Raw genomic sequence first — 15,620 nt, forward strand, 5'->3', positions numbered from 1 at the left:
GAGGGGGTGGCACAAGGAAGGAAATGCGAGCCCTCAGGTCAGAAGGGCAGGGGAGCAGCGCTCTTCACTCCGTTCAAGGGATGTTCCCAGATCAGGCAAGTAAAAACTTGCCGACTATGTCCTTCCCTTAAAAAGCGAAGTATATGTAAGTTCAGTCTTGGGGCTGAGGGAGAGATAAAGCCGTGTCCTCACGGCACCTTCCAGGGCAGACCAAAGCTGTGAGGGACCCTAACACCTGTGCTCCAGAGCCCAGGAATGAAAAATGAACACAGGCCGCTCATCGCCACCTGTCTCCCTTCTGAGAAGCAAGACACGGCGACTGAAGCTGGAGGCTCCTTTCAAGGAGGACACCAAATCTGTCGTCCCTCAAAAACAAATGTAAACACCTAGGATTAATAAAAATTTCCTGAAAAAAATTAACTGCAAAGGGATCGATTAACTAAACGTAAGAGCTACAAGTATAAGGCTCTTAGGAGAAAACCCTGGGGAAAATCTCTACGACCGTAGCTTTGCCTGTGGATTCCTAACTATGACACCAAAAGCATAAGCAACAGATAAACGGAACTTCATCAAAATTTAAACTTTTGTACATCACAGAATTATTATCAATAAGAAGTAAAAAGATGACCTTCAGAATGGGAGAATATAAATATTTGCAAATCATATATCTGACATGGGTGTAGCATCCAGAGTACGTAAGAAGCTCTTAACAACAACAAAAAAACAAACAACCCAATTAAAAATAAGCAAAGGACATGAATAAATATTTCTCTAAAGGAGATATGCAAATGGCCAATAAGCACATGAAAAAATACTCAACATCATTAATCATTAGGGAAATGCAGAGTAAAACCACAATGAGACAGCACTTTATACCCACTAGAATGGCTGTTATTAAAAAGAAAACAAATGTCTGTGAGGAAACGTCTGTGAGGATGTGGAAAAAATGGAATTGCTGGTAGGAATACAAAATGGTGCAGCCACTGCAGAACACATCTTAGGGGTTCCTCACAGAATTATCTTATGACCCAGCAAGTCCGCTCCTATGTATACACCCAAAAGAATTAAAAACAGGTAATCAGACAACACTTGTACACAGAGATTCACAGTAGCATTATTCGTTATAACTAAAAGGGGCGACAAACGCAAATGTCCACCAGCAGATAAAAGGATAAACAAAATGTGGTTTATCCATACACAGGACAATTAGCTATAAAAAGGAATGAACTGCTGATCCATTTTACACTGTGGGTGTACCTTGAAAACATTATACTAAATAAAAGCCAGACATAAAAAGTCACACTGTATGATTCCATTTATATGAAATGTGCAGAATGTACAACTCCATAGACACAGAAAGCAGACTGGAGGTTGCTAGGGGCTGGGCAAGAGGAGAAGAGGGGCAACAGCGTAATGGTTATGGGGTTTCTTTTGGGGTGAATGTTTTGGAACCAGATAGAAGTGGTGACTGCACAACATGGGGAATGCACTAAATGCCGCCAAACTGTTCACTTTAAGGAAAACGGTTACTTTTGTTACGTGAATTTCCCCTCAATTTAAAAAGCAACTGAAGTTGTCCTGTTTTCCTCTAGGGAGGAGGTCCTCTTTCCTCTGTGAACCAATTTAGTAAAAATCAGAAGGGATTCCCCTTCTCTGTGAAAAGAACTAAAGAAGGGGAGGGGAGGGGAGGGGCAGAGGAGACAGAGGCTGGGGGCAGCGGAGTGCTCAGAGGGCTCGCTCCATGCCCTGGCCACTCCTCTCTCCTCTCAAGACCCATGTGCTTCAAACAGACAGCAGCTGAAAGCACTGCAGAAAAAAAACTGGTCTTGTAGGTGTCAGCAGAGTTCCTGACCATCTGCCGGGGGACGTCCAGGTTGGAGCAAACACAGTAAGGAAGTGACCACACAATTACAGTATGTGTTTGTTAGTAAAAGCAAAACTTTCATATCTTGCCTACATAAAACAAAATACACAATTTACTTTTATTAAGAGAAATAACTCACTTGCTGCGGGTTTAATTTTGCTGACTTCCTCATTCACAGCAGAGACAGAAGCCGGTGGGGCTTGCTGTCTATTATCTGCAGATCTTGGCTGAATAGAATCATGAATATCTACAGATTTCTGCGATATCGTATCCTAATAAAGTAAAAAAATTCATTTTAAGTACAATGAATAAAGCTTAACGATGAAAATAGCTTCTATTACACTGTTTAAAAAATTACGTCGTGTCCCTATGAAAATCACATTGTACACACTGCAATTATGGACATACTGGGTAAGTTATTTCATATTACCTGCACATGGATAAGAGCTGATAATCTTTTAGAGAAAAGCTTCCTTTCTGACCCTCACTGAGATCAAGCCTGACACCACCCAACAGCAACAGAGAGAAATGCTAATAAGCTTCACTCTGTGGAAAAACTTGTCAGCAAGACCCATGAATTGTCATGAAATCGAAACAGAAACACACATGGTGGGCAGGGGTTTCTGCGAGCTTTGTGTAGGCTGAGCCCAGGAGAGCTTTGTAGGGGTGCATTTAGGGAAGGATGTTGTCACCCAAGAAACCAGCAACCAGAAAGGTCAGTGAGAAGGTGACCAACTAGGAGAGCAGAGCATGGAGAGAAGCTGAGGTTCAAGTCCAACAGAGCCACTCCAGAACCCGGCTCCAGCTATGCGTCACCTTTGGGAAAGCAATGGATCTTCCGGAGCCGAGGTTTTCTGATCTGAAATCTGAAAATGGAGATGACACTTTCCTTGCAGGTTGTTAAGGATTTGGCAGTAAATCCTTAACACTTAACAAGCCTTTGACACTAGAGGTGTCAGACGATATATGGTAGCTGACATTACTACTCTTTTAGCTTTACTTGGTTCCAGCAGGAGACCAGATGCAGAGCCAGGGCAGCTGCAGCTCCCGGATGGAGCCAAGGAAGAGACTGAGCAGCCTCGAGGGGCACCACTGGGCCCACCGCCTCGGCCCAGCAGCAGGCAGAGTCGCCGAGCGCGCCCCCCGGCACACGCTGTTCTGACGACTTCATGTGCAGCACCAGATCTACCTCCCACCACAAGACTCACTTTAACATGAGGTTAAGTAATTTGCTGAGGCTGCAGGGCTAGTCAGTGCAGAGCCATGATTTGTTCTGGGGTCTGGCATCACAGCCCACCCTGCAAACTACTACACTATACAGCAGAGGGAGCAAAAACAAAAGCCCGCAGAGCAAGCAGGGAGTGCGCCAAATCTAAGAAGAACAAAAATGGGAGCAAGTTCATCCTGGGCTGGAAACAGGATGTCATAAGCGGTGGAGTCTGTGATGAACGAACAGCTCCGGCGGATCAGGGTCATGGAGCAATGCGGGCCCAACGTGCCAGATGTCACAGTTCTCAAGACACGTTCAGAGTGGTGCTCTTCTGTGAGACCTAAGTTTTAGCCACTGACAATTAGTTAAGAAATTAAAAAGTTCTGGGGGACAGATCAGGTCAGTGGGCATAGATTTGCTACCTCTGGCTTCTTGGGTTTAAAATTCAATAACATTAGTGGGAGAACAGCAGAAATCTGAATAAAGCCAGATTACAGTATTGTTTCAATAGTAATTCCCTATTTTGTTAACTGCACCGTGACTATATATATTTATTTATTTTATAGAAAACACACTAAACATTTTAGGGAAAAAAGGGTGTGTTATTTTCAAATTATTTTCAAAGAATCCAGAAAAATGTATGTAGGGAGGTGGGAGAGTGAGAGAAGAAGAGGGAGGGTGGAAATAAGAAAGCAAACTGTAGTACAGTGATAACACTTCGAGAAACCTGCTGTGATGGTCAGTTTCATGCATCAATTTGGCTGGGCTATAGTAACCAGTTATTCAATTAAACACTATTTCAAGTGTCTCCGTGAAGGTATTTTGTAGATGTGGTGAACATTTACAGTTATGATTGTAAGTAAAGGAAATTATCCTCAATAATATGGGTCAAGTCTCATCCCATGAGTTAAAAGGCCTCAAGGGCAAAACTGACATTTCCCTGAAGAAGTTCTGCCTGTGGACTACAGCTGCCCAAGGGTTTCCAGCCTGCCCACCTGCCCTACACATTTCAACCTTGCCAGCCCTCACACCTGCTTAAGCCAATTCCTTGAAATTAAGGGGAAAAAACACATAGGGATACGTATACATACATATATTACACACACACACACACACACACACACACACGTATAGACAAATATGGACACACATAGGTGTAGGTTATCTCCTACTGGCTCCATTTCTCTGGAACTGGAGAACACTGATACAGATTTTGGTACCATGAAGTGGGTGTGGCCATAACAAAGACCTAAAAATGTGGAAATGGCTTTGGAATTGGGTAATGGTAGAGGCTAGAAGAGTTTTGAGGCGTACAATAGAAAAAAACCTAAACTGACCTGAAGAGACTGTTGGTAGAAATATGGATGTTAAACTCAATTCTGGTGAGGATTCAGAAGGAAGTGAAATGCCTGGTAGAGAAAGCTTCTATCATCCTAAAGAATACACACACACACACACACACACATATGGTCATGACTAGAACACTGATAGAAATATGAACATTAAAGATGCTTCTGGGGCTTCCCTGGTGGCGCAGTGGTTAAGAATCCACCTGCCAATGCAGGGGACACAGGTTCGAGCCCTGGTCCAGGAAGATTCCACACACTGCAGAGCAATTAAGCCTGTGAACCACAACTACTAAGCCTGTGCTCTAGAACCCGTGAGCCACAACTACTGAGCCTGCGCTCCATAACTACTGAAGCCCACGTGCCTAGAGCCTGTGCTCCGTGACAAGAGAAGCCAGTGCAATGTGAAACCCGGGCACCGCAGTGAAGAGTAGCCCCTGCTCACCGCAACTAGAGAGAGCCCACACACAGCAACTAAGACCCAACGAGGCCAAAATAAATACATAAATAAATAACTTTATTTGAAAAAAAAAAAGGTGTTTCTGGTGAGATCTCAGAAGGAAATCAGGAACGTGTTATTGGCTGCTGGAAGGATGGTGATCCTTGTCATAAGTTGCAGAAACCTTGGCTGAATTGTGTTGTACTACTGGGTGGAAAGTGAAACTCGTAAGTGAGGAATGGTTCAGAGGGCAAAGCCGAAGCACCCGAGGGAGAAGCCATGGGCCTGGAGGGCAGGGCAGGGCACCAAGCTACAGAAATTACCCTCAGGCCTTGAAACTTATGAATTTGTCCTCCTGGGTTTTGAACTTGATTAGGAACAGTGACCCTTTTACTCCTTCCAAGCTTCCCTTCTGGAATGAGAATGTTTACCCTATGCTTGCCCACCACTGTATTTTGCAGCAGTTAATCTGTTCTACAGGTTCACAGGTCCACAAATAGAGAGAAATTTTGCTCCAGAATAGACCACATACCTGATTTAGATGACTTAGATGATGAGATTTGGGACTTTTGATAAGATGATATTTACATGACATTTTGGACTTGGTGTTGATGCTACACTAAGTTGAGACTCCGGGGATGTTGGGATGGCATAAGTGACTTTGCCCGAAAGACAGACATGTATCTTGGGGCACCAGAGGGTAGATAATGGGTTAAACAGTGGCCCCAAAAAGGTAAGTCCAAGTCCTAACCTTTGGTACTTGTGAAGGCTACATGAAAACAGAGTCTTTAAAGTTAAGGATCTTGAGAAGAGATCATTCTGAATCTGGGGAGGACCCTAACTCTAATGACTAGTGTCCTAAAGGAGAAAGGAGGGAGAGATTTGGCTTTACACAGTTACGTTAAGATGGAGGGATGTGTGTACAAGCCAAGAAGGCCAGGGGCTGTCAGCAGCCACTAGAAGCTAGAGGAAGCAAAGAAGGGTTCTCCCTTAACCCCCTGGGAGGGAATGTGGCCCTGCTGATGCCTTGAGTTTGGACCTCTGGCCTCCAGAGCCGTGACAGAATGAATTTCTGTTGTTTTAAGCCACTAAGCTTGTAGTAATTTGTTACAGCAGATCTAGGAAACAAATAAGCTGCATGAAGGGTCTATCAGAATTCTTTAAACTGCTTTTGTAACTTTTCTCTAAGGTGAAATTATATCAAAGTTGAAAGTTTAAATAAAATAACATCCAATAATATCTTCAGCTTGGTATGTAAATCCTTATGTAAACTGGTACCTGCCTCTTGCGCTCTCAGAATCATTTTACTCTGTCTCAAGACCATCTATATTTTACGACATCTTTTTAAAAGAGCTGGGCTCATAAAAAGAATCTGCCCCATGGCAGAATACTTACCACAAATAGTTAAGTAATTTAATATATGCTTTATTTGTTAAAACTTACCAGTTGCTTTTCACTCACAGGAGACGGAGGTGTGGGAGCAGCTTCTCCAGAAGCAGGACGCCAGGTCAAGAGCCTTTAAAACACCAAAATCACACCAGTCACTGAGAGTGTGCACCACATCGCATCCAACGTGTTTTGAAATGAAACGAGCTGGGAAGCAAGTTCAAGGTGTCCTACAAATGATCCAGGCGCCACCAAGTCATTTAGCAAGACTATGTCTTAATTTCCCAATCAGTAAAAACGCCACTACAATTCAATTCCAAACGCATCCCTTAGAAAAAGATAATTAACCGTAAAATACAGTATTTACAATATTGTAATACAAAATACAATAAATTTTCCTTAGATTATTACATTTACAGTAACTAAAACAAATGCTGAGATTTTCTTTTTTTCAATTCAGAACCACTGCTTGGTTTAATCTGGATGAATAAAATCTTATTAAATCACTTCATTATGACCCAAATTTTAAATGATCAGACTAAAAGTTTGGGTATATAAAAAATTTAATTCATGTATTTGTTATGGTTTTATAGGAGTCTGATTTGCAATAAACACAAATTCAAAGAACACTGAGATATTTTAAAAAGGATTTGTTATGAGAAATCACTAATTACTATCAAACCTTTTATGTCCATCATTCAATATACAAATTTAAAGTTGTATAAAATCTTCTTACGCATGTGGAATTGTGGTTTTGAAGATGTCCAGTGTGCAGTTACAAGTTTTATCCCAGATTTCTAGGGTAAATTTTTCACCATTCAGAATAACAACGTTCTCTAAGCAGTTCGTACCAGATCGTGCTAACTGCTCATTGTCTAGAAGAGAAAAGAGCAATTCATTTGTGTATTACTAGGGTCACATTTAACACGTTGTGTCACTTATCTGGTACAGACCTACCTTGCTGCACACACCAGTAGAGCTGGGCAAAAATGTCATCCAAAAGTACATCACTGAGTACTTCTAAATACTGGGTGAACACATCGCAGATAGCATAAAGCGCATGATTACATGTCGTTGTCATCCACTCAGCTTTCTACAGGGGAGACGGTCATTAAATGAAGGTCAGGCCATTCATCAACTACTAGAATTTCAAAGAAATATGTTTGCATATTTAAAACGTAAGCCTGTAGGTTCCTTTCAGAGCACTTAACTCCTTGAATGTGACATTCACCTCAACTTTATATCTGATCTATTTCTCTTCATTATCCCTTAGCCATCTGCATATAAAATAACTATTTTCTGCACTGTTTTATTAAAAAAACACTGCATTGTCTGGCTATTAACGCTATGACTTTTCAAACAATTGACACTAATAACAACAGTTGGTCTTGCTCCAGAATATGACAGAACGTGGAAGAAAAATAGAGGAAGGCAATGGTAAGAATTTATCCAAGTGGGTTAGCATAGGTTTAAAATAAAATGGGTATAAGTAGGGGACTTCCCTGGTGGTGCAGTCGTTAAGAATCCGCCTGCCAATGAAGGGGACACAGGTTCGAGCCCTGGTTCAGGAAGATCCCACATGCTGCGGAGCAAGTAAGCCCGTGCGCCACAACTACTGAGCCTGCGTTCTAGAGCCCGCGAGCTACAACGACTGAGCCTGCATTCTAGAGCCCGTGAGCCACAACTACTGAGCCCACACATCACAACTACTGGAGCTCACGCGCCTAGAGCTGGTGCTCCACAACAAGAGAAGCCTGCACACAGCAACGAGGAGCAGTCCCCACTTGTCATACTTAGAGAAAGCCCGCGCAGCAACAAAGACCCCACACAGCCTCCCAAAAAGGGGGGGGGGGAGTGTAAGAATTTCTTTATTTTTCTCAAATGGACTAATCTGGACTAATTTTTTAAATTTTTATTATTTTTTTTGCGGTATGCGGGCCTCTCACCGTTGTGGCCTCTCCCGTTGCGGAGCACAGGCTCCAGACACGCAGGCTCAGCGGCCATGGCTCATGGGCCCAGCCGCTCCGCGGCATGTGGGATCTTCCCGGACCGGGGCACGAATCCGTGTCCCCTGCATTGGCAGGCAGACTCTCAAACACTGCACCACCAGGGAAGCCCTGGACTAATTTTTATACATGGTTTTGTGCCAGGGCATAAACGTATGTCTACTTAGTCCACTTTATAAAATGTTTTAAGAGTCTACCTGTAGATCTAAAATAAAATTTTGTGCAGGTCAGAGAGGCCCCAAATTTGCATTTAATACACTATATGGGACAAAACACGGAGACCTGATGTCCTTTCCCACACTTACTGAAACACATACTGTAACTGGACTGTAGTAAGAGACTTTGAAATAAATAAATAAATAACCACGCGTTCCTTCTCTAATTCAGAGTAAGAAGCCCTACGAATACTAAGGAGGGCTACTGATGTTTTACTTGTGACAACATTAAAATGAGGAAAAGACACTGGAAGTTCAACAAAAACACTGAAAACAAAATCCAGTTCATTAACTCACTTCTATCCCCAAATTGCACTGTTTATAAAGACTTACTACTATATTATAATGCCTTAAAGAAAAAATTTCTAGGATTTTTTTCTGTTCACTGTGCTTAAATCTGAAATACTAAAATGTATTAGGGAAGAAAAGAACCTTCTGACATCACTGTGTTAAATGAAAACCTCATGTTCTCTTACCTCTGTCTGCTGTTCTGGCAATTTCATGTTGTCGAAGATTCTGAAAACAATTCTAAATAAATCCTGCCACCAGTGTTTTTCATAAGTGTGGCCATAAGTTTTCATTATTTCAAACATTACTGTTAAACCCCTAAAATGATAACATGTAATTAGGAAAGCTATAATACAAAAAAGCATACCACATTAGTATCCCCCTCCTAAAATAGTTTTTATAGTTAGTGCACAAAGTTACTGAAAGCAAAGTTTAAAACTGGTTTTAAACTAACACATGATACTGAGCTTTAAAAAATTTAGGTTGTAAAACAGGTTTCTTTAGGATGCATCATTTAGGAAAAAATTCCAAAGGCCTTGGCCTGAAAATTTTTTCTTCTACTTTTCTTCCACTCCCACCCCATCATTCCAGCATTTAAAAAATGTAAATGGAATTATAGATTGAGAAAGATCATCATTTGGGTGAATATTAATTTTGTGGCACTGTGGCCATGGAACTCAGTCTAAGAACAAATAAAATTAGATTTTGGAAAATCTTTTTCAAAGAGCTACAGGAATTTTTAGTTAACACTCTAATTGTTCATATAATATCCTCAAACTGAAGGATTTATCAAACTAATCCACTAAGACACCAGTGTGGGCAGGGTGTCTGCTTCCTGCTGTACCCCAGGCCAGAGCAGCACCTCTCACACAGGGGCACACAGTTAAGCATTCCTTGAACAAATAAACTGCTTTAATATCCCATTCTTCTCCTTTGAATAAGTGTTAAAACTAAAACTCAAAAGTGCCTTCTGATTCCTTATTACCTTTCTTGAAATAATGCCTTCATGTAAACATTAAAAAGCTTGATCTTTTCTCTATACATTAATTTCTTCTAGTAAAATATAGGTACCCTTCCACTTAGAAAAGGTTTATATTTCGAAAAGTCTGACAGTAAGCCAGAACAGAATTTCCTTTGAAACACTCCATAAGGACTGGTACGTGGTCTAGTTCATTTGCTGCTATGCTACCCCCGGGCCTAGTACATGCCTGATGCATAGTAGGCTCTAAACAAGTGCTTGTTCAACAGATGTGTAAAATAACATCATGGTAGTTCAGTCCTACGGCAAGTTCACAACAGTTTATTTGATCTGTAAGATACCTAATGTGTAAAATCAGAAGTAAAGGAACTACAGTAAAGGAATTCCTGTGGAAGAAACACACTCTGTCTTCCCCAGGAGAACCGTGTCAGAGTTCCATGTCTCCCCTACAATGGGACAAGGCTCCCTCTTCCTCCCACTCCAAGTAAACTGGATGCTAATACTAACCCCCAGGGCTGGGGTGAGTGGATGTGAAAATCCTGTTTCTTCCAGGCCCCCAAAGCAAGCACAGATCTATAGAGGTTTCCAAGGCTTTTTACTATTGAACAAGTTTTGATGAATACTTAAGTTGCTGGTGTAGGGAAAAAGAATGTGTAGGGCTCCAGGTTAATTATTCAACCCTAAGTCTACAGAATTCTGAGGGACTCAAATGAGAATGCATTTGGAAGTACTTTGTAATTAGTGTGTTATACAAATCGTAGTGCTGCATTTTTAAATGTAATCTAAATAACTGCCTTTATAAATTCTGGAATGAGGTAAGAAAATCAAAGCCATCACTGAACAAAAAGTTTACTCATACTTCCCCTCTTTTTTACCAACTAGAACATCCCTTTTCTCTTCTCTTTAACAACTAGACCCATCCATAATCTGAACATAGGAAAGGGTGAGAAGCAATGCAGCGTGGTCCCAGACAAGGACAGGCTGAGAGGCTAAGAAAGCAGGTAGGTCCACGTCAAGCAGACTTCTACAAATAAACAAGGGCAGGGAGGGGGGTGCTGAGTTTCTATGACTCGTCAGTTATGACATGTTCGTTGCTCTACTGAAGTGGCTGGACATTTGAAAGCTGTATATCTAAATAATTTAGAGTTATATCAACTGGGGGCCATCTTGAATTTTATCAAGTTTCCTAACAGGTCCACTGACGAAAATCCTCAATGCCTACATGTGAAATATAATATGTGCTTGTGATTTACTAAATTCTATAACAAGTTTCCAAGGCGTGAGTCATATTTTGGATTATTTTCTATCTCACAAAATGTGTTATAACAAATAGCACTATAAAACTGAAACATTTCTTAGGCTATAAAACAAACTTAACCGTGGCTGGGGACAGGTGTGGTTCTGGCATAAGTGGTGGAAGGAGAGATTCATTCTTTCATTATATTCTATCACTGATTTGTTACAAGTCTATACTACCTTTCTGATGCACTGTTGACAGACATTAGGATACACAAGTTGGGCATTCCAATTTGGCCATCAAAAAATACAGGGTGAGAAAAACAATACTATGGGATTGATATGAACTCTAACAAATTCATAACAACTTCTTATAACTGTAAGAAGTGTGCACTGAGTACCTGTCTGGTTACATTATACCCATAATAGTTTCTTTACAAATGGACTGGATATTCATATAGATCTTTTATTGACAATATACTTTTGAAAGAGTTCAATTCTTTTTGAACAGGCCTATATTATTCAAAACTATGTTACTGGCCAGTCTTCAAAAAGAAACGGTTCTTCACCTAAAATCCACCAAAGACATGCATTTGGAAATTCTTTTATCATTCATCAGAAGATAAATTTTGGTGCTAACTTCAATTTCTGATTGGAAACAAATGTATGAAAAGAAAGAATGTGTAAATTAACATAGAACCTAAAACTCAAAGTAGGCCATAATCAAATTTTAAGGAAAAGTAATTTATTTCCATTTTTTATTGTTGCTCTACATAACATATTTTAAAATCTGCCTATCGAATAACTACTATATTGGATAAAATTGAACTTGAGTTCACATAAGTTGATTTGATTAAAGTAAGAATAAGCCTCTCAAAATTTCAATTTCAAGTACTGGCTGTTACCTGGTTCTCACATCTAACTTGCATCTGTTGATGACACAGGACAACTCAAAGAGAGCTGGGAACCATCCCCTCACCCAAACCCTGTCTTCAGGTGCCACATTCATGTCGTCACTTGTGTATTCCTTGAAAGCCTTCAAGAAGAAATGCAGGTTTACTAAAGGCAAAACATAATACCTATACATTAAGCATATTATTTCTCCAAAATTTTTTTTAACACTTTACTAATCAAAAGTGAGCAATCTGATAACTTAAAAAAAGATGGAGATTACAACTGCCTATAGAGCACTGGACTAGAAACCAGAAGCTGCTTTCAGCTTCAACTCCATCACCAGTTTTCTGCATTATTCAAGTTTCCATTTTTATCATTTAAATGGTTATTACATCATGCAGCCATGGCACCGCACTGGGGAGGTGTGAAGTTCAAATGAGTAGATGTACATAAGAAGAACGAAATGCCCCACAGGTCCCTGTCAGTATGTAGTAAAAATCTATGAAGCATCACTGCTCCTTATGACAGTTACAAAGATAGATTCAGATATGCAAGTCAAAGCTGGCAGCCAGGTTGCCAATTCAACCTTTCACTTCAGTGCTTAAGCCTACACTCACCCATAGTCAACTTCAGTATATTACGGTAATGGCTAAAAACACAGGCTTGGGTTCAAATCCCAGGTCTCCTTTACTATCCCCCACAGGCAGGGGCACATTTTTAACTTCCTTGTGCCTCAGATTCCTTATCTACATGGGGCTATAACACAACCTATTCCATAAAGCTGTTATGGAATATTAAACAAGTTAATACACGTGAAACACTCAGAAAAATACCTGACATCTTCAACGAATGTAACCATAACTCAGATAATTTTGAAAATTCAATACTTCATATCCCCACAATTCCCAAATAAACTTAGATCTCTGACTGGAAATAAATGTTCAGTAACATTCTGTTTACTAAATGATGCTATACCTGAGGTCTATCAGACACGTATTTTGCACAATGGCGAATAAGTCGAATCGCTTCCATACTTGTGTCTGGGAAAGCTGCATTGCATGCAAATTCAGACAAGCATTTCACTGCATCCTGGAAAGAATCAATGGTTGCTGGAAAGTGTTTTTCAAACACAAGGGCTATACGGGAGAAAAACACATAAATATAATTATCAACTTTCAGCTTTTCTTAATTATACCTCAAATACACCAACCTCTAGATGTAATGGATACTTCTTAAAGACTAAGGGTTTTAATGTCCAATAGACATCGGTTCCAACGGCTGTCCTGACCAGTTACTTGACTGCCTTGAGTAGTAGAAACAGGGAAACAGGTCTGTGTTTTGTTTACACGATAAACCCAGCACCTAATAGAGTGACTGGTACACAGTAGATACAAAATCAACAGTTGTTGAGTGAATATTCAAAATTACATTTAATCTCTCTGGATCTGAGTTTCTTAATCTATAAAATGGTGATAATAATCTGCACAGGATAGTGGTAAGCACTAAATAAAATGTAAGCACAGTGCTTAGCACTGTACTTAATTTACTTAATTCAAGCAAGCACTCAATAAATGACAGCTATGATGATGTCATCATTCTTGATGTTGATGATGATGACATCATTATCTTCTAGAGAGGCTTAATTTAGATCCTTAGTATTTTATTCTTCTTTAAAGTCAAAGGAGGCTGTGTAGTGCAGTGGTGAAAAACAAATGCTGTGCTTTAAGACTCTCTGGCTTTGCATCTCAACTCCATCACTCACTAGTTTTGTGCCTTTAGACAAATTACTTAACCTCAGTGGGTCTGAGTTTCCTTATCTATTAAAAAAAAAGAGAGAGAGAATAATAAAGATATTTATCTCATACAGTTACTGTGAAGACTGAAGAAAATGCATGCAAAGTGCTTATAGTGCTTGCCATATAGTAAACATTCGAATAAATGTTAACTATAATATTACAGTAATGATAATACTGTCACCATTTACTCTGCTTCTGTAGGCAAAACTTGGAAAACTTAAAGCCCATGACAAGCCCATAATCTTATACTTGAATTATCTTCTGAACACATTAAAGTTTTGTTTTAACTTGAACAGAGCTTAGAGGATACTCACTGACAATATGCCCCGTTGTTTGGAACGCAAGTTCAACTATGCTTTCATCTTGATCGGATGCCGCTAGATGAAATACAGAGAAAATGTTCTTCCATCCAGACCGAATGTTAGCAGCTTGAGAATTAACCATCTGTGCTATACACCGTACAACCATATCTCGAATTGTTGGAGACCTAAAATATTAATACAATCGCTTGGATAAAACTCATCAGGTTTTTTTCCTTTTCTTCTGTTTTTCCCCCTACTGAGGAAAATAAGGTATTTTTCTGATATTAAGCAATTCAACAAATATAGTACCTGTTCCGTTTCATTATATGTTCAAAAGGTCTTAAGAAATCCTTCTGGAATCTGAAGTTAGCAAGCTCCCCTTTCTCTAAGAACTTCATTGACAATTGCCTCAAGGAGTCTACTGCAAAAATAGCTACATCTTCATTAGGATTACAGCCAACCTGTAATGGCAACAGAAATACAGGGTGCTAATATCAGCAGTGAAACTTGCTAATTCTTTATTTTTTATTTTAGAAAAAATATATAACTAATAGCATAGATAGGTAAATTCAAAGATTCTCCATAAAGGCACTAAGTGTGCTAACAATATTTCTCAACAAGAACATATTTTAACTAAATTCTTAAAACCTAGAGCAATTATTTCTAAAAGAAAAAACAGGACTCAAAGGGTTTTCTAAATCTAACTACAAAAATGTAATAAAAAACTGATTGGAAAGGAAAAAGGTCTCAATTAGATTATGATAAGGAAATTTTAAACAAAAAATTACAAATTAAGCAAATCCTATAATTACTCAAATACCTTATTAAAATGATCTCCAATAACTTCCCAAATTCGAGACCACTGCAGTCTTATTCTTCCCATGTTGTAATATGATATTTCTACTATTTTTTGTAGACTAAACATTCTTGGATGTGTAGTGGAAAGTAATTCATCCATAGACACAGCACAGAGCCAACGGACGAAGTCCACTATAATATAAATGGGTTAACATTTTTAAAACTTAACTTTGAAGTCTTTTAAGCTAAAAAATCAGTTTTTAAGTGGAGTAAATGTACATACTTACCAATAGCATTTCCATCTAGCCTTGTGGACCCTGTAAATATTCTAAAGAAAAAAATATAATTCAAAAACTTGTAATGTCTCACTTCTGATACATCAATTCAAAAGTAAGTGGCCTGGGGTACGAGCTACTTTTATCTGTTTTAAGGGAACAAAAAATCAGGTAATCAAATGAATATTTTTTATCATGTATTTTAGTGACAAGTATAGCTTGGATGTCCCTCCCTCCCTCCTTTGTACCGAATGATATATTAGAGCACAAATACACTGTTGTAATTTTTTTATTAGTAAATTTATAAACACTAAGAAAGGTCTCTTACGAGAGTCTTAGAATAAGAAAAATGTTAAGCTGTAAAACTAATAATTGGCATACACAAAACAAGATTTTTCAATTTTCCTGAGTATTTACCCACATTAAACATGTTCTTAAAATGAAAACTTCTACTTTATTTTTATAAGCAATGTGTGTTTGATTCAAAAACTCATTTATGTTAAATTACAAATGGTTAATAGAACCTTGCAAATAGTCTCCAACAGTTTAACCAACAAGTGGCTAACCCACTTTTCTTACAGCATTC

General features: G+C 39.2%; 1 protein-coding gene across 2 annotated transcripts in view; it reads right to left on the bottom strand.

The window, feature by feature from the left end:
• Window positions 1–15,620, bottom strand: part of ARFGEF1 (ARF guanine nucleotide exchange factor 1) — a 137,368-nt gene that overhangs the window by 9,295 nt on the left and 112,453 nt on the right. For both annotated transcript variants that reach the window (XM_059994735.1, XM_059994736.2), the window contains 11 exons: window positions 15,047–15,087; window positions 14,782–14,951; window positions 14,271–14,422; window positions 13,974–14,146; window positions 12,839–12,999; window positions 11,875–12,005; window positions 8,943–9,072; window positions 7,203–7,338; window positions 6,982–7,120; window positions 6,303–6,375; window positions 2,004–2,136 (listed from right to left, as the gene is read on the bottom strand). In XM_059994735.1, the coding sequence (XP_059850718.1) occupies window positions 2,004–2,136; window positions 6,303–6,375; window positions 6,982–7,120; window positions 7,203–7,338; window positions 8,943–9,072; window positions 11,875–12,005; window positions 12,839–12,999; window positions 13,974–14,146; window positions 14,271–14,422; window positions 14,782–14,951; window positions 15,047–15,087 (1,439 nt within the window). The remainder of the gene's footprint in view (window positions 1–2,003; window positions 2,137–6,302; window positions 6,376–6,981; window positions 7,121–7,202; window positions 7,339–8,942; window positions 9,073–11,874; window positions 12,006–12,838; window positions 13,000–13,973; window positions 14,147–14,270; window positions 14,423–14,781; window positions 14,952–15,046; window positions 15,088–15,620) is intronic.

The sequence above is a fragment of the Delphinus delphis genome, chromosome 17 (genome assembly GCF_949987515.2).
Source record: "Delphinus delphis chromosome 17, mDelDel1.2, whole genome shotgun sequence".
Classification (NCBI taxonomy): domain Eukaryota; kingdom Metazoa; phylum Chordata; class Mammalia; order Artiodactyla; family Delphinidae; genus Delphinus; species Delphinus delphis.